The sequence below is a fragment of the Scyliorhinus canicula genome, chromosome 12 (assembly GCF_902713615.1).
Source record: "Scyliorhinus canicula chromosome 12, sScyCan1.1, whole genome shotgun sequence".
In the NCBI taxonomy this organism is placed as follows: Eukaryota; Metazoa; Chordata; class Chondrichthyes; order Carcharhiniformes; family Scyliorhinidae; genus Scyliorhinus; species Scyliorhinus canicula.
In genome coordinates, this window is record NC_052157.1 from 132,397,646 (window position 1) to 132,425,264 (window position 27,619).

Below are 27,619 nucleotides of genomic sequence, written 5' to 3' on the forward strand. Positions count from 1 at the left end.
AGATGTGCAGGTCAGGTGGTTTGGCCATGATCAATGCTTGGGTTTCTGGGAATAGGGCGGAGGTATGGGCCAAGATAGGGTGCTCTTTCGGAAAGTCAGTGCAGACTCGATGGGCCGAATGGCCACCTTCTGCACTGTAGGGGTTCTATGACTCTGGGAAGGTTGAAATAAAAAAGGAACATTAAATAACCTCTCTTTAAAGTCAACATGGAAGAACAGATCACTAGAGAAACATATAAAACTTTACTCCAAATAATTTGGAGATCTAGTTTATGCAGCTGCATAAAAGACACGGAAATAAAACAATCACGTGTGTAAACCAACCCTGGGTTCCAACCACCTCACAACTGTGGTCCCCTGCTAATACAACAGATTCCTCATGTGAAAATAATGTGCTTTTCCAATAAATATCTTACTTTCTGGAATGCATGCTTAAGATATGTTTTGGAACGACTGACTAGACCACAAGAGAAAAGTATACGCTACACCACGCCAATTTAGAGGGCTTCGGCAAGCCTAAGCCAACCATGAATATACAAATGTTGTTAAGGTAGACTCCTTCCCCTCTTCCTCCCCCCCCCCCAATCATTAACTGTTATTTTTCTTATTGCCTAGATGTCTCTGCCAGAATAACAGTGAGGCTCGCCATTTTATTTTTTAAGTTTAGATTACCCAATTATTTTTTCCAATTAAGGGGCAGTTTAGCATGGTCAATCCACCTACCCTGCACATTTTTGGATTGTGGGGGCAAAACCCATGCAGACAAGGGGAAAATGTGCAAACTCCACACAGACAGTGACCCAGAGCCGGGATCGAACTTGGGACCTCAGCGCCGTGAGGCAGCTGTGCTAACCACTAGGCCACTGTGCTGCCCTGGCTTGCCATTATTTAATGGTATAAGTTTCAGTCAAGGGGAAGATGTGTAGCTAAACCCAAATATCCAAAAATGACATGAAGTTGCTGTTTCTGTATGGAAACCGTTTGGTATGCCAAAGCCATTTTCTTCTAGTCAAACAAAAGGTTTAATTGTCAGTGTCAGCTGAAGAGAGTTATGGCTATCACTCTGTCCAGTAATTTTCATAATGTTGGCAAGACGGAAGTGTAAAGTTCAAATCGCAAACTATTCAGAGGAAATGGGGCATTCATCCTCTGCAACTGACAAATTGTGAAAGGCTGACCATCTAATGCAATGAGAAAGTTTTTTGTTCTGATTTTTAAAAGATTGGAACAGCATATGAAGTTCTTTTCCCAAATCAGTGGTTAGTTCGAGATATGACTATGACTTTAAAGCAATAGGTAGTAATGCTGAACAAAAGGAAATATGTTGCACAAAAACTCAAACATGACAGTGAAGTCACCTCTATTCGATTACAAGTTTTGTTTATTATTTAAATCACGATTCAATGATGTCAGCCAAAAGTGAAAGTTCATCATTTACTAATGTGCAAACTCATACATGGCAGTTCTTGCTGTAACATCTTCAAAATAACATGGTGGCCAATATCTAAATGGTGTTTACAATCATGTAGAGGAACCTTATTGTTGTTGTAACTGGATAATGCCTTAATGACTCTCCATTCTGAAATGTGGACAAACAATAAAAATACTTTATTGCTGATTTCCAGCATCTGCATTATTTTAAGTTTTGCTCTAATGCTTTCTATGACATGTATGAAGCATTGGTAGTACGAAGATCTGCTTTAATCTTCGATAAAGAAATTTGCATTTTATAAGCTCATGGCAAAAAACTCTAAAGAACAGAAGACGGCCATTTGGCCCAATGAGTCTGCAGCAGCTCGTGAAAAGCAATACAATTAGCTCTACTTAGCTCCACTCACTGACACTCTACCCTGAAATTATTTTTCCTTCAAGTATTTATCCAATTCCTGTAAGCTCCTATTGAAAATCTGTTTCCACCATCCTCAGGCAGTGCATTGCAAGTCCAAGTATCCTGGCAAAGAACACAAATTGAACCGCTCTCATGCAATCATCTTAAATCCTTGCCCTCTGGTTTTCAGCTATAGGGAACAGTTAATTTTTATTTACTCTTCTCTAAGCCCTTTATGATTATATTTTACATTTGCATCAAACTTCCTATTCTTCTGTTTAAGCAAGATAACTCCACCGTCTCCACTTAATGCACATGCCTGGAACCATCCAAGCGCAAATCGCTTTGCGCCTTCTTAATTTTTCTTATATTGTGGTACCCAGAATTGGATACAATCCTCCTGAAGAAGAACTAGTGTTTTATATGGGTTTCATCATATTTTCTTTTGTACTCCATTCATCCATTTATAAAGCCCAGGATCCAACTTGCTTTATTTGCTGCTTTGTTAACCTGTCCCACTATCCTCAAGGATTTGTGCATAACCAATGCCAGGTCATAAGACCATAATAAGAAGTCTTACAACATCAGGTTAAAGTCCAACAGGTTTGTTTCAAACACGAGCTTTCGGAGCACTGCTCCTTCCTCAGGTGAATGGAGGAAACTGGAGGAAACCCGCACAGATATGGGAAGAATGTGCACACAGTCATCGACCGAGTGTTCCCAACGCTGTGGTGCAGCAGTGCTAACCACTGTGCAGCCCCATGTCCTCTTTAAATCTAATACTGCCCCATGTCCTCTTTAAATCTATTACTGCCTTCTTCATTACTTACAAGGTTTACAATCTCAAATTTATTGTGGGGTCTACTCCTAAATCTACATCCGGTCTGCAATCTCCTACTTAATTCACCCATCAGCCACTCAAGAGTCAGTTTTCATAATGGACAATACCAACTTCAAAGACTTTTATTAACTTGCCTTTTGCCAAACAAATTATGTTGGTTTCAATATAGTACAAGCCTCTTTGGAATGTTCAACCTTCATTTGAATGATATGGATGTCACATGTGTTCAATTTTTTGCATTCCTGAAAAGTGTGCCAACGTTTCAGGTAATTCATGTTCTAGCACATGTTAACATTTCAGTTCGACATTCTTTTACTGAAGCAGAATACGTTGTGTATACAAAAACTTTCACTTCAATTAAAGGATTACAAGGTACATACCGATAGATATCGGTCTCATGATTATACTGGACATTGCTTTCTTCGGAAATTAGATGGATTTCCATTCACAATCTATAAACCTCCCATTACTTCAACAAGACAAAAAAACATTGTTTTTTTTAAAGACATTTCCACCACATACCTGTATTTCCCCATTCTTTGTGTGAATAGAGCAAAAATTACTTTAAAATACAGGTAGAACATCTGTATTTTACTATAATTGCCAGATGCTTAAATCTTATATCATTTGGAGCTAAAAAGCATTGTGTTCTTAATAAATACAACACTCAGTACACTAATGTCCTGCTTCAGTGATATCCATAATGGGAAGTGAAAGTCACCCAGGAGAAGTAGGTTGTGAGCAATATACCCACATCTGATGTCACTGGGGGGGAAATTTTCCGCCTCCTTTCTTAGGTTAATCCTGGTTTGGCCACATTTACCCGTACGTTATGAGGAGTAGATGCTGATCTCCGTTACAGCTAGCAATTTGTAAAGAAATCAACAGAAAACAGCAAGCAGCATAAAATGTGGCAACAAAAAGTTGTAAATGAATGTACTTTTCACAAAAAAAAAGCCTACATGTTGACTTTAATAAACTAACACTTCAAAAGCCACTGTAAGCGTAAGAGGTCAATGCACTTGGGCATCAGCAGACTTCATACAATCATTGAATCATCATATTTTTGAAAAAAGTACTTACAATGAGTGACTCCAGCCAGAGTTTGATAGAAGGTAGGTGTATCACTATCATCAGTAAGAGTGACACACACTCCCCCTGACAGCAGCCATCGAGCAAATGTGAATGCATCCTTATTCTGAAGGAGCCAATTCTTGAACTTCTCATAATTTACCTTTTCTCCCTGAAACAGAAACAAAATGTTAAACTAGAATTGTATGCACAAAATTTACAAAGTAATCAATCACTTTTACAGGTCAGTGCAGGAGCACATTAGTTGTTACTGGACGAGCAATCCAGAGGCTTAGACTAAAATCCAGAGGTGCAAGTTCAAATCCCACCATAGCAGTTGGGGAATTCAAATTTAGTTCATGAAATAAATCTGGAAGCAGCAGCTCGTGTTAGTAACCGTGACCCAACCGGATCACTAATGTCCGAGAAGGAAATCTGCTGTTCTTACCTGGACTGGGCTATGTACGATTCCAGACACATAGTAATGTGCTTGATTCTTAACTGCCTCCTGAAATGGCCTAGCAAACCACTCAGTTGTCACCATCATCTTCTCAAAGAGAATTAGAGATGGGCAATAAAAGCTGGCCTTACTCTTGATACCCGTATCCAAGGAATGAGTAAAACAAAATTTGAGGATGCACTGAACACCAGACGAGCAAAATTAAAATCAACATAAGTAACCATAGCTACATGGTACCTCACGTGTTTTTAAGAGTTGATCTGAGCTTGTGAAGCACATGTAGCTTCACTAATATTTTATGCGGAAAGGTCACTCAGGTTATTCTATGTACTTAAGTTTCAAATCTCAGGTTCTGTAACTTTGCACATTCCTTTCAATACTGGGCAGACAGCAATGTGGTTTGAAAACTGATTTTTTTTTTTTTTAAACACTGTTTTCAATAGTTTTTTTTAAATGATTAAAATATTTAATATAAAAATGTTTAAAGTCGCCATGATTCAGAAAACTTGCATTAGCCACATTAATAGAGATGTACGCTAAATTTCTAAAATAGGATTTTGTGGTAAATTGAGAAAGCATTGACAGGAGACCACCAACAATCTCGCAACTGTTATGTCATTTGATGTTTTTGATCCCATGAAAATAAATATGGCATTGGATATCCTAACCTGTATGAACAAGCCACACATCATTCAAAAGCTGCATCAGGATAACAAACGTAACAGCAACAAAAATTATTGGTATTTAAATTATACAAAGATGAGACAAGAAATATATTCAGAAAGTAGTGAAATCTATTTTTAAAGTAACATGAAGATTGAGGCCTCTAATTTATCTATTGAAAGTGATTAGTAAAATTGTCCACAATGCCACTATAGCGGACAGACTATACACATAATCATAAGAAAGAGTAGGCTGTTTGGCTCATCAAATCTGCTTCACTACCCATCAAGATCATGGCTGATCTGATTGCGTCCTTAACTCCACTTTCCTACCCGTCAAGCATTGTGCATAACTCCATTGTCAATCAAAATCTGACAACTCCGCCTTGAATATATTCAGTGCCTCCATGCTCTATTGGGAACATAGAACATAGAACGATACAGCGCAGTACAGGCCCTTCGGCCCTCGATGTTGCACCGACATGGAAAAAAAAACTAAAGGCCATCTAACCTACACTATGCCCTTATCATCCATATGCTTATCCAATAAACTTTTAAATGCCCTCAATGTTGGCGAGTTCACTACTGTTGCAGGTAGGGCATTCCACGGCCTCACCACTCTTTGCGTAAAAAACCCACCTCTGACCTCTGTCCTATATCTATTACCCCTCAATTTAAGGCTATGTCCCCTCGTGCTAGCCACCCCCATCCGCGGGAGAAGGCTCTCGCTGTCCACCCTATCTAACCCTCTGATCATTTTGTATGCCTCTATTAAGTCACCTCTTAACCTTCTTCTCTCTAACGAAAACAACCTCAAGTCCATCAGCCTTTCCTCATAAGATTTTTCCCTCCATACCAGGCAACATCCTGGTAAATCTCCTCTGCACCCGTTCCAAAGCTTCCACGTCCTTCCTATAATGAGGCGACCAGAACTGTACGCAATACTCCAAATGCGGCCGTACTAGAGTTTTGTACAACTGCAACATGACCTCATGGCTCCGGAACTCAATCCCTCTACCAATAAAGGCCAACACACCATAGGCCTTCTTCACAACCCTATCAACCTGGGTGGCAACTTTCAGGGATCTATGTACATGGACACCGAGATCCCTCTGCTCATCCACACTACCAAGAATTTTACCATGAGCCAAATATTCCGCATTCCTGTTATTCTTTCCAAAGTGAATCACCTCACACTTCTCCACATTAAACTCCATTTGCCACCTCTCAGCCCAGCTCTGCAGCTTATCTATGTCCCTCTGTAACCTGCAACATCCTTCTGCACTGTCTACAACTCCACCGACTTTAGTGTCGTCTGCAAATTTACTCACCCATCCTTCTGCGCCCTCCTCTAGGTCATTTATAAAAATGACAAACAGCAACGGCCCCAGAACAGATCCTTGTGGTACGCCACTCGTAACTGAACTCCATTCTGAACATTTCCCATCAACTACCACTCTCTGTCTTCTTTCAACTAGCCAATTTCTGATCCACATCTCTAAATCACCCTCAATCCCCAGCCTCCGTATTTTCTGCAATAGACGACCATGGGGAACCTTATCAAACGCTTTACTGAAATCCATATACACCACATCAACTGCTCTACCCTCGTCTACCTGTTCAGTCACCTTCTCAAAGAACTCGATAAGGTTTGTGAGGCATGACCTACCCTTCACAAAACCATGCTGACTATCCCTAATCATATTATTTCTATCTAGATGATTATAAATCGTATCTTTTATAATCCTCTCCAGAATGTCAAAAGAGAATGTCAAACACGAACAGCTCTCAGAAAAGATAGTCATCTGGCTTAAATGGGAGACCCCTTATTTTAATGGTGCCCCTAGTTCTAGACTCTCCCACAAATGGGAGTTTTATCCCAGCATCCACCTTGTCAAGATCCCTCAGAATCTAATATGGTGAAATATCATCTCTCATTCTTCTAAACTCCGTGAGTATAGATCCAAATTGTTAGCCTTTCCTCATAATACCCTCCCTTCATCCCAGGGATTAGTTAAGAGAACCTTCTCTGAACTGACTCAATACAAATATATCAGTCTTCATGCAAGATCAAAGCAATACTCTAGGTGCGGCTTCACCAACCCCCATTTTCCTTCTTCACCTATCTTCTCCATACTATTCCTGTCGTCTTTCTTTTTATATCCCTTGCCTTACAATTGTTCTCTTGCTAGCACCCATAAGATAAAGAACTTCAAAAATACAAACTGCACTAAATACCACATTCTAGGATTTACTCTTAACTTGCACATTATTTATATATTTTTCACACATTTAGGAATCTTTTATGTTCTCTTTGAACCATAAACCATTAATGTTCTGTGTGCATTATTTACTTAGAATAGTTGGAAGATCTACTAGTCCTTTAATTAACCAATAGTGCAGAATTACGGCTTAAACCAGAACAATTTTTGATAGCACTTCGAGTAGCCCACCTTTGTCCCTCAAAAAACAGAACCTAAAATTAGGCCTAATCAAATCACATAACTGCAATATTCTGGGCAAGAGGATATGCATACATCACAAACAGATCTGCTGTTGGTACATATTAGTTAGTGATTTATGTTGACTCTTTACGGTTTATAAATTGAAATTACTCTGGGTTATCGTCATTGCAGGGCGTTACTTGGGACACTTCCAAGACTGAGCCACCAAGAGGAGCACCAATATCAGCTCGAGTTAATTTTATTTATTTTCTTTCTTCCCGAAACCTAGATTATCAGAACGTCAATAATTTGAGAATTAACAAAAGTCATAATCTATCAGCAGCAGGTACATTCAAAAAACAAATAGATCTAGGACCATAATACATAGTGACATCTTTGAATGATAGTTTTTTTACCACCTGTTCAACTTGGTTGTCTGATAGCTGAGTAATCATGTATGCCTGCAAAAGCTGCAATACAAAATGTATACGTTGAAGGGCACAAGAAAAATATTAAATGAATAATTAAAATTTCTCAGCAGGGCGAGGCTAACCACAGTTGAGCATAGATTCTGCACTACCGCCAACAGCATCCACACACCACCCCACTTGGCTCTGATTTTCACCAGAACAAAATTTTATATTCAACAACTTAATTCTCATGAGAAAATTATTGACATGTCATTACATTAAAATGTTCATACTCTATAAGACAAGGACATTGTCCTACAGTAATCCTGACAAAATAATAGGTAGGGGCTGTTTAGTACAGGGCTAAATCGCTGGCTTTGAAAGCAGATCAAAGCAGGCCAGCAGCACAGTTCGTTTCCCGTATCAGCCTCCCCGAACAGGCGCCGGAATGTGGCGACTAGGGGCCTTTCACAGTAACTTCATTTGAAGCCTACTTGTGGCAATAAGCGATTTTCATTTAATTTAATTTAATAAAAAGCAGCTAAAAATACAATTGTATCTCTATGATACAATTTGAAGACAGCATGGCTTGCAAGGGAAGCATACAAGATTGCAATATTCTGCAGTAAAATCATGTTGTTTAGGGTAGGTGCGGTGGAAGGCAATCTGCAGTAGAAAGCACAGAGGAGGAAGATATCTACAAGTAGAAGCCATCGCTGTTTCAGAAATCACTAATGGACACAAGGTGAATCATTCTTGGAACGTTTTCTGATAACAGATGAAATAAAGGCTAAATTTCTAAATATATGGTGCCAGGTGACAATTGGTTGCAGAGTTCTAAGGAATTGAGATATCTTCATACAACAAGAGAGTATTGACGGATTTCAAATAAAAACTTCTGATTGAATACTTCCAAACTTCAGCCTCACTAAACTAAAATATAAATTGTATTAAATACATTTACTGTGCACAGGTTTGCAAACAAAATCATTTAGACTGTACCATTAAAGCAGTCTTAATTTTTGGAGGGTGTTGAGAAAGTCAATGACCAATGGCTAGCGCAATCCATTTAGACAAAATCTATCTTAATTACGTTCCAGAAGTTAAACTGGAAAAAAAAGTAGTCTAGTCAGCAATGTACATAAATCAGAATAATAACCTTCACAAGGCAGCACATCTCAACCGTCTGAATTTTAGAAGCATATATATGCTTAACATACATCATGAATCTGAATACCATTTGTCTAGATTAGCAACGCAAATTTTATAGCGATAAAACCACCATTTTAGAAAGCTTAATTTTAAAGAGTTTCTAAGTGTTCTGTTGACAAGACGCACTGGCATTTATTTCAAGGGAACTGTTTTGTTATGCTCTTGATGTGGCATAAGCTGCTTCCTTGATGTGCACTCTGACAAAGGAAGGTTCAGACTTGGAGATAGCTTCAACACATTTATTAAACTGTTAACAATTCTCCTACTTGGATTTGACTCTCCTGTTAATCCAGCTATAGCTACTCAGACTGACGAACCAGTCTGCTACAATCCAAGTAGTGGGTATGATGTGTTTCAATCAACCCTGTATGCGCTCACTAAGAGTCTCCGCTGGAAAGAGGAAGATCATGTGTGCTGTGTCCTTTTATATGGGTTGGTGTAATGTCCCCCTGTGGTAGTGTCACCTCTGTGTGTCGTGAATGCCCATTGGTCGTGTCCTATCTTACTGGCCTATTGGTTGAATGTCTGTGTGTCATGTCTCTGGTGCTCCCTCTTGTGTCTATCTAGTCTACGTGTATTTACATTAACCCCTTGTGTATTTACAGTGATGCATATCACTACAGCAACCTCTCGCAATACAAGAACTACATTTGACTGTTACAGCAGTAATATTAGGGAGATGAGTCAATCTTAAAGTCAGTGCACATGCCAGAGTTGAAAAAAAATACAAACCAAGCTCACATTTGCTTTTTAAGTAGACAGAAATAAACTTGGCCCTTTTTCAACTTGTACTTAACATGAATTAACGTTATTAAATCACGTTCAATGCTTCTGCTACTGCTTCAGTTGTATAAACATCACAGACTAACATCCTTATTTTGCCAAAATTTGGTTAGCAGAGATAGTGAACATTTGGGGGAACAAAGGAGTGCCTAGAATCCAATCAGCCCAAAATGTGATTTTACAAGGTTCATACCTCTGTGCCACAGTAAAAATAGATGTTTCTCTAATTGGAAGAAGAACCATGTCAATTGTGTTCAGTTTGAGAGCTTACAACAAAAGCCCTCAACTATACCCTGAGAACAGAAAATATTGTGGCCTACTGTGACCCAAGCAGTGTACTTAGTTAACACATTGGAGGCACGGAGACAATGCAAGTCGCCACAGATTGGCACGATCATTGAGGGAGCAAGGCATATCTGGCTGAGGTTTATACAATTATAATCTATGAAGGGTGGGAGACATGGAGATGTCTGGAGATAACAAGTAGGGACATGGGTTTCAGCATCAGTGTGGATGAGATGGGCCATGTTGTAGGAATGGATATAAACAATCTTGGAATGGATGGAATGTGATGTTTTAAGTTTAGCTCTGGAAACGGTATGCTAAATCTTTGCATGGTATGCCAATCCACATACCACATTTCTATTAACACAGATTATTGATTGATTTAGCCATGATGAGGTCATGCACAACAAGGCCTTGCATACCTGGAAAATAATATTCTGAAAAGTAGCAGAGCAGAATAGGGCTAGTGGAGGCGATCAAAGAGCAATGGGGAGGAAGAGGTTAGGGAAATTAAACACAGCTGGTCTCTACTAGGAGGTGTCTACACCTCCCACTGCCTTGGGAAAGCAGGCAGGATAATCAAAAACCCCTCTCACCCAGGTTATTCACTCCTCCAACTTCTTCCATTGGGCAGGAGATACAAAAGACTGAGAACACGCACTAATAGGTTCAAAAACAGCTTCTTTCCCGCTGTTACCAGACTCCGGAATGACTCTCTTATGGACTGAGCTGATCACTTCACACATCTTCTCTACCGAGTAGTACTACACTGTGTGCTCACCCGTTGCTTATACCTATGTATTTACATTATGTATTTACGTGTGTCCTATGTTTCTTTTTCAGGTATGGAATGATCTGTCTGGTTCACTGTATCTTGGTACACGTGACAATAAAACAAATCCAATGGACAAAAAGGCAAAAATAGAAGTGCTGGCTCCAGAGAACTAAGAATGGGTGGCATTTCGGATCTTTACAGCAAACATATCAGATTTCCATCTCAGCAAAATGAAGCATATTTGCGTCAAATACCTAAGAGAATATTTCACAGGATTCACTTATCATGCCCCCAAAATTAAATATTCAAAACTGCAAAATATTGTTACTAATGCATTCAAGAACCAGCCAGTTTCAATGCCACTCAACGCTACTTCTAACCCACTGTTTCAAACAGTGTGCACTGGTATTCCTTCACTATTAATCTGAAAATGTTCAATTCTTTCCACTATAAAAAAGGCACAATTGTTTTTCAGGCCAATTTAATAACAGAAAGAATGCTTTTTAGAAATAAATACTTTGGAATTACTAAATTAAAAGCAATATTCTGTGGATGTTCGAGATCAGAAATAAAAACTGAAAGTGCTGGAGAAACGTAGCAGCTCTTGCAGCATCTACGGAGAGAGAAACAAAGTCCAATATTACTCTTCCTTGGAAGAGTTAACATTTCAAAGCATTAACTCTGTTTCACTCTCCACGGCTGCATCAAGGTCTGGGTTTTTCCAGCACTTTCTGTATTTACTTCATAAGTATGGTTGTTTTAAATCAAGGTAAATCAAGGAGGTGAATGCGGGAGGAATGTTTTTAACAGCAACAGAACATAACAGAATTCTAATTTACTGCTGCTCCTGCTACTTAAAGATTAGCTCAAATTAATCCTTTGGATTAGTGGGCAACCAAATGGAAGGTAGTGTGACTCTGAAGTTAAGGTGAAACTGATGAAGAAGATTATGATCATAATACAATGCTTGATTCTGGCTCTGGATTTCTCAAGGTTATCCAAGTTCCTTTAGGTTATCCCAAAAAATAAATCACAAGAATGAAGGCCTGGTCAGTGCAGATATTGAACACGCTGATGTCTTTTCAGGCAAGATGCCTTTCTTAAATGCTTAATTAACTGCAGAACAACAGGGTTGAATATAATATGTACAGCCAGTTTATTGTAAGATACAATCCAGATGTTAGCTAAACTGGGTTTCATGATAAAAACCAAGGGCCAATTTAGGGTGGCCAATCCACCTACCCTGCACATCTTTGGGTTGTGTGTGTGTGGGGTGAAACCCACGCAGACACAGGATAACAATCTAAGATGGCCTGCATTGAAAGCTTTCAATGGTCTGCTTAAACAATCCAAACCATCTTTTACAACTGTCAGACATCCCAAAGGGCTGAACAGTAAACAAAAGACTTTTGAAGTGAAGCATTGCAAAATGGAAAATGTGACTGTCAATCTGTATGCAGCAAGCTCCCATAGGAACAGCAATGTGATTATGGCCCTATAATTTATTTTTGTGATGTTGATTGAGGGGTAAATATTGGTCAAGAACAAGGATAATTTCACTTGCTTTAGAAAAAGTGCCAGTGTATCTTTTACAGCCACCCGAGAAAACAGACAGGACATCAGTTTAATGTCTCATTTCAAAGATGACACCTGTGTCAGGTCGCTACTCTTCCTCATTGCTCAAATGTCAACCTTGATTTTTGTGCTCGAGTCCTGGAGCAAGTCTTGAACTCAGAACATTAGGACTCATTAGACTGCTACCAACTGAACCAGCTGACAACAAATCTAATTTATATTTGAATTAAATTTAAATTCAATTTTTTGAGGTAGCTTTTGTTGGTGCTCATCAGTGTTCAATGATTTTCATCTGTCCTCTCTTGCTGGGTATCATTACTTGGATGTCTGTAATCAAGTGGTGATCCTTGCCCAAGTGATTTGAGAATTAGCGCAGCACACGTGTTCAATTCCCATACCAGCTGAGGTTATTCATGAAGGCCTACCCTTCTCAACTTGCCCCTCATCTGAGGTGTGATGACCCGCAGGTTAAACCACCAGTCAGCTCTCATTATGTTCTCCCCCTCAAAGGAGAAAGCAACCTTTGGTAATCAGGACTATTGCAACTTTTCTTTTTACTCATTTTATTAAATGATTACATTTTATAAACTATTGAACGATGGGGGACAGGTGATGTGAAATGGTTAAAAAGGTCTCTACTATAGACCAAAAAGACACATACTATTATAGAAACACTAACATGTATTAGCTAATCTCCCTTGATGTTGGACATAGGGATTTACAGCAGAAATCTGTATTTAGGTGAAGCAGGTTTGAAGGTTATGGAAGATAAAAACAGGTGTGTAGGGGGCTGGTGGGAAGGGTAATGAACATATTTCTGACCATTTGTAGTGGGGACCGATTCATTTCTGCCTGTAGCGAGGGCAGTTTTCAATTACTTTGCTTAATGATGGGGATGGGGGAAGATATCAAAATCCTTTGTGGGTGTAACAGGAGCTGCCACAAATACATTGTGGTAGTTGACGGAGTTCCCAATGACTGTTTATTAGGATGGGGGTAATAATCATCTTTGCTTAGTATGGAGTTGGGGGGGGGGGGGGGGGGGGGAATAGAGGGGAATTGCTCATTTTAGAGCAAAGATGTGTATTCAGAGATGGAATACAACAAAACAGTGTATACAACATGCACTGTGTTAGCACTGCTAACAGTGCCAGGGACCCGGATTCAATTCCAGGCCTTGGGCAACTGTGAGGAGTTTGCACTTTCGCCCCATGTCTGTGTGGGTTTCCTCAGGATGCTCTGGTTTCCAAAGATGAACAAATTAGGTGGATTGGCCATATTAAATTGCCCCTTCGTGTCCAAAGATATGCAAGTTTGGTGGGGTTGCAAGGATGGGATGGAGGAATGGGCCTAGTGTAGAGTGCTCTTTCAGATGCTTGGAGAAGACCCAATGGGCCGAATGGCCTCGTTCTGCAGTGAAGGGATTCTATGGAATCATGGAATTTAATGTTTTTTGAAAACCTTTGTTCACATTTTCAGGCTTTCACAAAGACTGGTTTGTATTTTTTTTTTTTTTATAAATTTAGAGTACCCAATCAATTTTTTCCAATTAAGGGGCAATTTAGCGTGGCCAATCCACCTACCCTGCACATCTTTGGGTTGTGGGGGCGAGACCCACGCAAACACGGGGAGAATGTGCAAACTCCACACGGACAGTGACCCAGAGCCGGGATCGAACCTGGGACCTCGACGCCGTGAGGCAACAGGGCTAACCCACTGCGCCACCGTGCTGCCCTAAGACTGGTTTGTATTAATGGTTGTTCACCCACTGTTCCTGGGAGGCGGAATATATTTTCTGCACGACAAAGTGCCAAAGGAGTGTTGAGGATTCAATTTGGAATGGTTGTATAATCTTAGGTGCTGCGATATTTAATTTGTCATGGAATTTTGAAGGTGATGACATTTTCAATCCTGAGACTACTCACATATTTTGAATGCACAGGATAAAAATACAAAATAATATTTTTTAATGTTTTAGTTTTCCGAACACATAACTGACCGATGCTTATCAGAATAAAATGGCTACAACATAAATTCAACCTGTGCTACTGCAGAGGCACATTTCTCAAGAGGAATCATTCACCTTGGCAACGCAGAAACAACCAAGTTTCCCCAGAATTTCCTGAGGGAAATTCCATACATCACAACGGAAGAAAAATATGAAGAAGCTCACACAACACCAATAGCAGCTCTGCCACTTACATTTCCTGTGCATTTCTAATTTCCCTTTTTTTAAATTAACCAATCATATTATCAAGCACTTAAATTTCTCTCATTCTGGACGAACTGTGATACATAAAAAGAAAGGTAAACAACGTTTACAGTAAGAAACAAATTCTCACTAAAACATCCGAGTGAAAATAAGAAAATCTTTTTGCACAGCAAGCCATGATTTGACATGCACTATCTGAAAGTGGTGGTGGAAGGAGTTTTAATAATAACTTTCAATAGGAAATGGGTCCTCCTTGAAAAATAAATATTTGCAGAACTATTTCAACAGCTGTTTTCAAAGCGCTGGTAAAGACAATGAGCTGAATGCCCTTTTATTCCAAGAAAACTAATTGAAAATGTAAGACCATAATTTTTATATCCTAGTTTTAACAAGATAGTTCATTGAGGTACAGCAAGGGGTGACTGTATGGAGCCATTGGCCTCCAACATAATCACTTTCACAAAGGATGCAGAATATGTATACAGACACACATATGTAGCCTCATCGATGAAACACCATCGTTAAAATATCTTTAATTCTGCATCAACCATTCTTTCCATTGCACTTGAAATGAAAAGAAAGAATGACAAGAAAATCAATTATTGTCACAAGTAGGCTTCAAATGAAGTTACTGTGAAAAGCCCCTAATCACCACATTCTGGCACCTGTTCGGGGAGGCTGGTACAGGAATTGAACCCACGCTGCTGGCCTGCTTTAAAAGCCAGCTCTTCAGCCCTGTGCTATACCAGCCCTTTTAATATTTGTAACAAAACAAAAACGTTCTTAAATCCGTAGTAGGATGGATGTTAATGGATCTGAAAATGTCAGTTTGAGATAAAAGCAAAGGTATCAAAAACAATGTCCACCGTTCAGCTGAATCAATAGCTTACAGTTGGCATTTATTGACTTTTTTGAAAAATCTAAAGTTATTTTGAAACTGAAATTTTATTTTTGGCTTTTGTCTTGTTCAAATATCTTTAAAAGGGCAATTGTTCATTGTATATGTATTGTGTTGTGTTTAATAGTATGCAGGCATTAATTGGTGATTTACTTGAATTACCCAGTCTAAAATAGTGGTTGTCAGGTTAGGAGGTGTATGCTTGAAATGTGTATCTCTGCAAATAAATATTAAAAATGGGGAAGATCCTTTACCAGCTGGCATTCTGAAGTATAATAGGAGTCACCAATTTTTTAAAAATGTGATTTGAGTCGCATTTTGATAAACAAAATCACAATTATTAACCTTTATTATCTTGTTTTCTTACACTTACTATTGCTTTAACAGCAAATGCAGATATCACCAGACACTTACTTCACTTAGAGAAATTAGCCAGATGATTTGGTTTCTTTACACCAAATAAGGATGAAGTATGGCAAGTTTTTTTTTTCTTTTTTTTTTAAGTAAACTGAAAACATTTTTTAGATTACTTTATCAGTTACAAAGCCAGAGCTCAGAGTGTGGACAGGGGCAAACCCCCAATCCAGCTCCAAAAACCAACCCAAACTGAATCCAATTCATGGCCCCCACAAGAGAGACACACACCAGATCCAGGCACCACCTCCGACCTCACGCCCATCTCAGCGAAAAGGCCAAGAAGTGATTGAAGTATGCCAAGTTAACGACTTTCCATATGAAGTTTAGCTACATGTCGTACTGTAACAATTGTTCCTTCTTGTTGGAGAGGTTAGTATGCTTTTGCATAATCTTTGAAAAAAACAATTGTTTCTATTCTGATCCATTACAGAAATACATATGACTCTGAACTATTCTAGAAAATTCTAGCTGTTTCTCCCAACAGTAATGCCAAAGTCATGTTGTCCACATGAAAGTCACATGCTAACTCCTAGGATCCTGTTTATGCAATCTATATTTATGGCAAGATGCTAATTGCATGTGCAACACCTGAATATGATGCAAATCAGGATACAATCGAACTGCTGCCATGGCATGGGTGTGGATCAACAGCCTGCTGGGTTCCCAGATTCATTTGAAAACTTTGTTGATTGAAGTTCTTAATTAATAACAAAATATACTTTTATCAAGCTACTGAAATGTTCTGCTAAATCTTTAAAACACTTGTTTTGGAACACAGTAAAATTAAGTGAGTTGTTCCAAAGTAACTAACCTGCTAATTTACCTTTGTTATCAGTAGTTTAACTGAACAACACTGTCCATCAACATGTTATTTTTCTGAAGAGATCAGGGATATATGGCAAGATCCAGCACACAAGTCAATGATTTAAAAAGATTCACCATGTAATCCATTAACCTAGACACTTGCATATAATGTTGGATTTTGGGTTAAAGAACAGCTTGTCAACAGAAAACTGACCATTGGCCAAAAATAGTGAAATTAATAAATAATTGTAAAGGAAACGCTTATAAATGGGGGAATGTAGACAAGAACTCTTATTTTAAAAAAAAGTATATTACTGATAACTATTATTTGTGTACATGAATTGTTGCATCATTGAGCCAATTCAACTGAAAATGTTGCTTTTGTAGCATTTCAACAATAACTTGCCACGAGATAGCATTTTTGACATAGTAGTGTCCCATAGTGAAATCAGAAAAGATTTCTACACAAACGCTAGGTTGTTCAAATGTTTCAAGATTTGTTGCAAAAATACAGTACAAATGTGTGTAATATCTTGAAAATATTATCATTAATCAATCAAGTAAAACTATTACTCACCACACGTGCTGTTGTCACCATTCTTCATATAATCCTCAATTATTTTCTAATTCAAAGGGAAAGTTTTTGTAGCACGCACATGTCCTTATTATCACATCATGTCACAGGTCCACCACGAGTATACCATCTATACAATCTGGGTTTAGTGTGTTGATTTAAGAAAGCAATGTGTGGAGCAAGAGCAGCCCAACTGCCCGAATATCTATATATGCATATACTTTTTTTAAAAACCTTGCTTAGTGTGAAGAAACCACTCCCTCTAAATCTGTCGACCGTAACCAAAATCACATGGGTTCATATTTGGTGGGGGAACCCCAGCAGAAAACCACATAAAAGAGGAACCTAAAGCATCCAATTAATGCGATTACAGCTGGCAATCCGCAAAATTCCTGTTACGTAGTTAATATCTGATGTCAGTTTTCTTTCCTACGCTTGCCCGACCTGAAATGCCATATTAAACAGAAATGAACAAAACTTGCAGGTTAAAGTGATGTTTATTTGAAATTTGGCATGATTCAACACAAATTAAATAAGCCATATAGCTTAGAAAATATTGTTTATAGATCAGACCAGAAAGTACAACCAAAAAGATAAAATTAAATTCTAAATTCATACTTCATTTGTATACAGTGTGAAAAGACACAAGTTAGTTCTTTAAAAAAAAATAAAGATAATAAATTGATCTTATACTAAAGCTTATAAGTAATTAGATGCCCAACACAGGAGACTGGCCAACTCTGCTCTAAGGATCAAAACGGGAATTTTTATCAAGCTATACATTCCACTGTGCAAGCAAAGCACTTGCGCATAAAAGGAAAATGATTTCAATATTGTCATACTCAAGGGATTAGTCTAAATAAAATGTGCTGTGTAAATGTAAGACAGACTTCCGGTGACGGTGGCAGCCGGACACTGGAGGGCTCCCACTTGGGAATAGGAATTTCAGAGTTTTAACACCTGGTCCCGGGGCCAACGAAGGCTGAAACGGCTTTTAGAAGCACAGGGAGGAGAAATGTCCAAGTTTGGGAGAAAATCGGCCGTGAGAAAGGGGGTTAACTGAAGTCTGCCGAGGAGTGAAAAAGTCAGCGCAGGAACTGTAAGCAAAGCGGAGGTGGTAACACCAGGGGAGGCCGCATCGCTCACAGCAGAAGAAATGACCACGGTGATGGCTGTGGAACTTGAAGAACAGTTCACAAAACACATGGAAGCGATGAAGAAGGAGATGGGGGTGGTATTGAAAGTGCTGGTGGAGGAGACGATTGCCCCGGTGAGGGCAGCGGGATCAGGCGCAGCGACGCAGGTGCGGGAGCAAGGCGAGACACTGAAGGAAGTGGAAGTAGTATTATCACAGCACAGTGATCAACTCACCTCGATGGGGAAGGAGTTGCAGAGGGTGATAGAGACTAACAAGGGTCTGCAAGCCAAAATGGAAGACCTGGAAAATAGATCCAGGCGACAGAATCTGAGGATTGTGGGTCTGCCCGAAGGGGTGGAAGGCCCGTGGCCGACGGAGTATTTTGCTACGATATTGGTGAAGCTATTGGGGGAGGGGGACAATCCCTCCCGGTATGAACTGGATCAGGCTCATCGGTCGTGGAAGCCTATACCAAAGGCAAGTGAGCCGCCAAGAGTAGCAACTGTGTGTTTCTGTAGGTATAGCATGAAGGAGAAGGTCCTGTGCTGGGCAAAGCAGAAGCATGTGGTGCAGTGGGCTGGTATACGCATTTACCAGGACTTTACGGTGGAGCTGGCGAGGAGGCGGGCTGCCTTCAGCCGGGTGAAGAAGGCACTGTATATCAGCAAGGTGCAGTGCGGCATAATATATCCAGCTAAGTTGAGGGTGACCTACAAATCCAAGGACTTTTATTTTAGGACGGCAGAAGCAGCGGAGGAGTTTGCGAAGGCAGAAGGACTGTGGCAGAATTGAGAAATGGTCATGTACCGATGTAGCCTCATGTATTTTTTCACTGCGTGTTGGTGGATGTACTAAATGAGTCGACGCTGTATAGATTTGGACAAGGGAAGAGATGGGACTTTCATTTGCAATGATGGTTCTTTGGGGCTTGGTTGTGTGCTGAAGGGGATTTCTTGGTTTTCCTGGGACCGGGCAAGGGGGAAGGAGACCCGGGCGAGGGCCTCCACACTTCCCAATTGAAGCCAGCCAGTGAACGGGTGGGGGGTTTGCGGCCATCGGAGCCTGGTAGAACAGGTTTCGGTGAGTCTAGCCGGAGTGTAAAGTTGGGAGAAGGAACCGAGGTTCGGGGGAGGAGCTTACCAGGAGGACGTGGAGGGGAGGAGTCTGGGAGGGGGTGTCTACAAATCATGGGTGTCATTTGTCATAATATCCACTTATATATAATGAGATGCAGACAGGCAGTGATTGACACACAGGACAACCAATGAACACACAACACAGAACAACCAATCACCAGAAAGGACACCACCACTATAGGCATTAAGACTCTCTTTCTCAGGACCCAGCTACTGAGACAGTCAGAGTGCACAAGCTACTGAGCACTATCACCATGCGGTAGCTAGTAAGTCTGGTCAAGCCAGTAAGAGGTCATCAGTTAGATTAGTAGAGTGTCAACCCACAGCTGAACATGTACAGCAGTCCACTAGTTAAATAACACAGTGTTGAATCATCTCCTGTGTCAGACGTCTGTTTCTAGTTTCACTGCATCCAGTTGCAGTCAACCGTGAACCAATCTGCCTAACACACCATGGTACCAGAGTGCTATTAATCCTTACAAACCTACCTCGAGTGAATCTGCAACGACCAGCAAGCAGCCAGCCAGCGAAATGGAAAACATCCAGCCTCCTCCGCAGCTCCGGCAACCTCGCCTCCAATTGGAAAATCTTCAACCAAAAGTTCCTCCTGTATATTGAGGCCTCCGACCTCGAGGCAGCATCGGATGCCAGGAAGATAGTGCTATGCCTGTCGACTGCGGGGGACCACGCCATCCATATCTACAACTTGCTTACGTTTGCCGATGGCAAAGACGAGATGAAGTTCAAGACAATTCTGCTAAAATTCGACAGCCACTGCGACATTGAGGTGAATGAGAGCTTTGTACGGTACACCTTCCAACAGAGGCTTCAGGGTAAGGATGAACCTTTTCAGTCCTTCCTGACCCATCTCCGCATCCTAGCACGGTCATGTAATTATGACTCAACGGCTGATTCCATGATCCAGGATCAGTTTGTTTTCGGGGTCCACTCCGACTCCCTGTGGCAGCAGCTCCTCAAAATCAAACAGTTGACCCTCTCCGTCACTATCGAGACGTGCGTAGTCCATGAGCATGCCAAGAATCGTTACTCCCACATCAGGGCGGCAGAAACTGCAAAACTGGCCTCCCTCGAGGCAGAACGGGTGCAGGTCATTGCAAAAATGCAAGGCCTGAGCATCGAGGAGAGTGGCCGTTTTGCGCGCTTATCCCGGGTCCCTCCGCATGCACGCCACGACCGGGTGGAAGACGAGGCCGAAAACCCTACGGTGCGTACGTCGGCCGACCGCACTACGCATGCGCGATGGCGCACGGAAGGCTCTGACGTCAGCATCATGACGTGTCCGAATTGTGGCTCCGCCCATTTAAAGCGGCAATGTCCAGCCAAAGGAAGGCGACGTCTACAGTGTGGGAAGCCCGGCCATTACCCGGCCTTCTGCAGGTCCGCTCCATCGATCATCAGCCAGCGATCCCAGCTGCGGCACAGACGTGTCCGCTCGGTACAACAAGGCATGCAGGATTCTGATCCCACTTCTGACACCTCGGCTACAGCAAATTCTTCTTCGTCTCCACCGATATGACTTTGAACTCGTCTACACACCGGTAAGGAGCTGATCATCGCGGATGCCCTATCCCGATCCATCACCACGCCATGTGAACAGGGCGACTTCATCTGCCACATAGAGGCACAGATGCAGTTGTGTGCCAGCAAGCTCCCAGCCACTGATGAACGAGTGGTCCAAATACAGGAAGAAACTGCCAAAGATCCTCTACTGCAGCGTGTGATGCAACACCTCGCACATGGCTGGCAAAAGGGGCAATGTCCCCAGTTCTTTAACGTTAAGGACGAGTTAACGGTTGTTGAGGGAATCCTTCTTAAACTAGATAGGATCGTCATTCCTCAAAGCATGCAAGCTATGGTGCTCGGACAGATCCAAGAGAGTCACCTTGGGGTCGAAAAATGTGAACGCAGAGCTCGGGAGGCGATTTATTTGCCAGGTATCAACCAGGACATCGCCGAAACGGTTCTCAACTGCACAACCTGCCAGAAGTTTCAACCGGCTCAGCCCAAGGAAACACTGCAACAGCACGAGATTATGATCTCTCCGTGGTCTAAAGTAGGGATAGACCTCTTTCACGCCAATGGGCGTGACTATGTGCTCTTGGTCGACTACTTCTCCAGTTACCCGGAAGTGGTGAAACTGTCGGACCTCGTGTCCAAGTCAGTCATCAAAGCCTGCAAAGAGACGTTTGCCAGGCACGGGATACCACTCACAGTAATGAGTGACAACAGTCCATGTTTCTACAGCCAAGAGTGGTCCGACTTTGCATGATCCTACAACTTCAGTCACATCATCTCCAGTCCCCATTACCCGCAACCAAACGGGAAGGCCCGAGAAAGGGGTCCATATTGTCAAGCGGTTGTTGTGCAAGGCTGCAGACTCAGCCTCCGATTTGAACTTGGCGCTGCTTGGCATACAGGGCAACCCTCTGTCGACTGGTTCGTCTCCGATGCAGATGCTCATGAACCGCAACCCGAGGACGACTGTTCCAGCAATCCATATTCCAGACCTTGACCACTTCTCGGTGCTGGAGTCTGGAAGGGGGTGTCTACAAATCATGGATGTCATTCACGATACTCTTTCGGGAATTGGATGGCATTGAATATTAGGGGCGGAGGGGGTGGTGGACTGTATATGTTAATGGTGACCATAGGCGATTCCGGATTCCTTTTTCTTTTTCCTTTTTTTTCACCTTGGGAGGGTTTGTTTTATTTGATGCTTATATTGTCAGGTGGGTCGTTGTTTGGGGGGTGGGGAGAGGATGGGATCATTGTTGTTGATAAGAGATTGACATTGTATGCGTTACCGTTTACTGTTTGTTGGTGGGGTGTAAATTCTAAAGAAAATGCAAAAATGGAGAATAAAAATATTTATAAAGAAAGGTAAATGCATTACAACACAATCCTTCCCACACCTAGCATCTATGCACAAACCTCTCAGCAATAGTTGTGGGTGGAAATTTGAAGACTTTTTTTGACCCAACATCACTTAGGTACTTATATTTTTTTCTTTATCATTTCATGAGATGTGGGCATCAGTGGCAAGACCAGCATTTGTTGCCCATTCCCAATTGCCCTTGAACTCAGTGGCTTGTTGGCCATTTCACTGGACAGTTAAGAGTCAACATTGCTACGTCTCTGGAGTCACATGTAAGCCAGACTAGGTTAGGATGCCATATTTCCTTCCCTAAGGGACACTTGTGAATTAGTTTGTATCCAGCTTTATTGATGAAATTTAAATTCCGCCTTTGACCATGGTGGGATTTGAAATCAAGTACCCAGAGCATTAGCCTAGGCCTCTAGATTACTAATCCAGTGACATTACCATCTCCATGTCATGTCCTGGCTGAGCTGATATGAAATCAACAAAGATGAACAATTAATCCTATGACACTCAGCAATAAGCATTACAATACCATCCCTCCATTATTTTCTGCAGCAAAACACAGATGTGGTAGGTCAACAATTAGGACAATGAAATGTACAAGATAGCTAATCTGGAAATCGAATTACTAATATTAAAAGGGGGCAAATATAAACCTACACAGGTCAAATTGAAGAGCATCTCATTCTGTAAACACTGGGTTCGGACATGCAATAACCAACAGGATACACTCAGTTAGAGGCAGATTCCACTGTCACCTGAGAAAACTTTAATAGTTATCAAATCAGTTAGATCCAGATTTCTGCTAAAGTGCGCCTGGCATACATTGTGTAATTACAAAATTGCGTACCCCAACCTATGATCTTTTATGTCTATTAATTTTAATGGATGGAAAATCATAGGTGTGCACAATTTCATGATATATGACCTTCCAGCATGCTTTCAAAGTGCATTAGCAGCTAGTTTAGTCTATTGTAAATACAGCAGACTAAAATAAATATCACATTACGTCAGTGTCATATTTAATACAAAAACATTTAGTCAAACTTTAAAACCACTAAACATCGGCTTTGCCACAAAGTAGATTTCGAATTAAAAGTGGATCTAATTTTCAATTGTTTTAACTTCTATAAATACTGAACAAGTATCTATAAATTTACCTTTTTGCTTATTTACCCGTTTTCAGATATGCCCCTTCACAAAAAGTGTCCTCTTGGAGAACCACTCTTACTCCTGCATAAATTTACTGTACTCCTTCAGACTAGTTTTCTCTCTATACTCAGCATGAAATGAAGATGAGTCCGAGCAAGACAATCAAAAACCCTCAATTATGGGGCAGCACAGTGGCACAATGGTTAGCTCTGTTCCCTCATGGCACCGAGGTCCCAGGTTTGATCCCAGTCCTGGGTCACTGTCCATGTGGAGTTTGCACATTCTCCCTGTGTTTGTGTGGGTTTCGTCCCACCTCAATGTGCAGGGTAGGTAGATTAGCCACGCTAAATTTCCCCTGAATTGGAAAATTGAATTGATATTCTAAATTTATTTTTAAAAACGCAATTATTTTGTACAATCTTACCTTAAAGTTCTGAACTTAAAATAAATTGATTGACCAAGCACCATCTGTTTGTGACCTCAAACTACCAACATAGATTACCCAAAGATAGTTAAGTAAGCAGTCGCAATGCTTTCTTTGGAATATTTGATTATAAGTGGGAAGTCAGAACAAATTAATTTGCAAACCAAAAAGGAGGGGCCATATGTTTCACCCAGAATATGTTTACAAGTAGACCATTACCAGGCAAATATGTAAAGTTAATTCCTCTTAGAAATAATTGCCATTAAAAGGTCTTGTATAGAAATTACTGATCAAGAAAAAGGTATTTCTAATTATCAGCAAGTCCAAGAGCAAAATTTATGATTGTGAAAAGGAAAGAGGGGGGGGATTCTTTTATAAAAATACATTGAAAATTGTGAGGATATGGAATGACCCAATAAAAAGGTAAAGTGGGAGAGGGAGAATCCATAATTGTTTTTAAAAAGGGAGTGGGTAACTATTTGAGACATAAAATGAAATGAAATGAAATGAAAATCGCTTATTGTCACGAGTAGGCTTCAATGAAGTTACTGTGAAAAGCCCCTAGTTGCCACATTCCGGCGCCTATTCGGGGAGGCTGGTACGGGAATCGAACCGTGCTGCTGGCCTGCCTTGGTCTGCTTTAAAAGCCAGCGATTTAGCCCAGTGTGCTAAACCAGCCCCTGCAATGACTGCAGAGAAAGGACTGGGATTTAGGGCCAAGTGCATAACAGAAACAATTTCTGTGCTGTCATGATTCAGTTATTAATCATCTTTTAGTTCATAATACCTGACTGAACAATTACACAGTGCTTTCCCTTGCAAATGGTTAGCAATCACCCATCTTTATAGGTTAAAGAGTGGAACAATAAAGGCAAGTAGGATAACACATACTCAAAAGTTATTGACCTATTCTGAAGCTATAGATCAAAAAACAATGAAGGTAGAATGATGCACTGACTCAAGTAGCGACCACTTTGACAAAGAGATTGATACATCATCTTATTTTTCAACCTAGCCACTAACTCATTTAAAGGTGTTGAAATGATTAAAATCAATACGATTGTTGGGAACTGGGTAGCATAGGAGATTTTGAACACTATACCTCAAGACAAAAGAGGAAATGCTGGAAAATCTCATGTCTGGCAGCATCTGTAGGGAGAGAGAAGAGCTAACATTTTGAGTCCAATGACTCTTTGCCAAAGCTTTGCCAGAGTCATTGGACTCAAAATGTTAGCTCTTTTCTCTCCCTACAGATGCTGCCAGACCGGCTGAGATTTTCCAGCATTTTTTTTCTTTGGTTTCAGATTCCAGCATCCGTCATAATATGCTGCTATACCTCAATTTTCAAGGTATCTTCATATAAACAAAAGCAAAAGGACAACCCAAGAACATTATAAACAACCAACACCCACTCCCTGCAAACTTTTCCCACCCTGCCTTCACCATTTTAAACCCCCCCCCAATTCAACCTCTTCAACCTCTCCCTACTCTGTTCCGAGGTTCTCACCTACTTCAAGAAGACCAGCATCATACCAGTGCCAAAGAAGAACCAGGCAACATGCCTCAACGACTACCATTCGGTGGCCTTGACATCAATCATTATGAAGTTCTTTGAGAGGTTGGTCATGGGGCACATCAACTCCATACTCCCAGAATCCCTTGATCCACTGCAATTCACATACCACCACAATCAGTCCACAGCAGATGCCATCTCCTTGGCCCTACACTCATCCCTGGAGCATCTCAACAACAGGACTCCTATGACAGACTACATTCATTGACTACAGCTCCACCTTCAACACCATCATCCCAGACAAGCTAATATCAAAGCTCCAAAACCTAGGACTTGGCTCCTCCCTCTGCAACTGGAACCTCGACTTCCTGATCCATAGACTACAATCAGTAAGGATAAACAACACCTCCTCCACGTACGTCCTCAATACCGGGACCACGCAAGCCTGCGGACAGAGCCCCTACTATACTCCCTATCCATATACGACTGTGTGGCAAAGTTTGACTCCAACTCTATTTACAAGTTTGCTGATGACATGACTGTAGCGGGTCGGATCTCGAACAACGATGAGTCAGAGTACAGGAGAGAAATAGAGAATGTGGTGTAACGGCAACAATCTCGCTCTCAATGTCAGCAAAACTAAAAGAGCTGGCCATTGACTTCAAAAAGCAAGTATTGTATACACCCCTGTCTGCATCACATGTTGCAGAGGTGGAGATGGTTGACAGCTTTAAATTCCTGGGTGCGCACATCACCAACGATCTATGACAACCCATGACTACCCCCAGACAACACCTCCTGCTAGCCCACCCAGCTAGCAAGGTGGCCCCTTCCCAAAGCCTCCAACTTCCCTGCTATCTCCCCATTCCCCTCCCCCACTGTCCATACCCCTTTAAAGAACAACAAAAGATACATTCAGCCTCCATGGCCCCCTTGAAAAGCCTGCCCTCCAGAAGCCCTACCATCAAAAACTGCTCAAAAAAAATCTTTTCAATAAACAATGTCCTCACTCTCCTCCCAATCCATTGTCCCTCATGAACTCCATTGCCTCTTCTGGCATGCCAAAATAGTACTCACGCTTCTGGCCAGTCACCGAGGGGTGGGCAGGGTACAGTACTCCAAACTTCACCCCATTATTAAAGAGGGCAGCCTTCACCCGATTAAACTTGGCCCTCCTCTTCGCCAGCTCTGCTCCCAGGTCCCGGCACACCCACAGCTCATTCCCTTCCCAGGTGCACTTCCTAGTCTGCCTCGCCCATCAGAGGATCATCTCCTTATCTAGAAAGCGGTGCAACCGCACCACCATTGCCCTTGGTGGCTCGCTTGCCTGTGGCCTCATTAGCACCCTGTGCGGTCAGTCGACCTCCAGGGGCCGATCAAAGGCCCCCTCCTCGATGAGCTTCTCCAGCACTTTGGCCACGTACATGACGGCCACCGGACCATTCATGCCTTTGGGCATCCCCACTATCCTCAGGTTTTGTCTCTTGGAATGATTCTCCAGATCGTCCACCTACTCCTTCAGACATTTTTGGGTCTCCCACATCACCCCCACCATGGTCACCAATGAGGCCAACTGCTCATCGTGCTCCCCCACCACCTCCTCCATTTTCTATATTGCCTGCCCCTGGGGCTGCAGACTCTGCACTTCTTGCCATCAAATACTTGCCACCAAAAAATACCGCCTTGAGTGAGAGCCACCAAACGTGCGACCGCTCACTCCATGGTTGCCACAGGAAATAGTCAAGATCCACCATTTTAATTCAAGTTGTAACACCGGCCTGTGCCAAGAATGTTACATAAAATACATTTGCATGGTTAAAGCAAAATCCTAAAGAGCATTATGTCCAGAACACAAAAAAAGCATGCAATTTCACTCAACTACCCAAGAGGGTGGCAGGTGTAACAAATGAGAAACATGTGTAAAGTGACTTGTTACAAAGAAAAACATTAAAACCACCATTTCCTATTCTTTCATGTAGCCCATAACTTTTACTGCGCTGCCTTAACAACAATTTTCTAAAACCATATTGTAAAACCCACGCTTACTCACTCATTTACTCAACTCATTAAATGGGCAAACTAATTTGTATAAACCCAGATACT

General features: G+C 41.3%; 1 protein-coding gene across 3 annotated transcripts in view; it reads right to left on the reverse strand.

Annotated features, from left to right (window-relative positions):
* The window catches only part of usp32 (ubiquitin specific peptidase 32), a 234,179-nt gene that overhangs the window by 100,918 nt on the left and 105,642 nt on the right, over nucleotides 1-27,619 (reverse strand). For all 3 annotated transcript variants that reach the window (XM_038814182.1, XM_038814181.1, XM_038814183.1), the window contains one exon: nucleotides 3,753-3,912. In XM_038814182.1, the coding sequence (XP_038670110.1) occupies nucleotides 3,753-3,912 (160 nt within the window). The remainder of the gene's footprint in view (nucleotides 1-3,752; nucleotides 3,913-27,619) is intronic.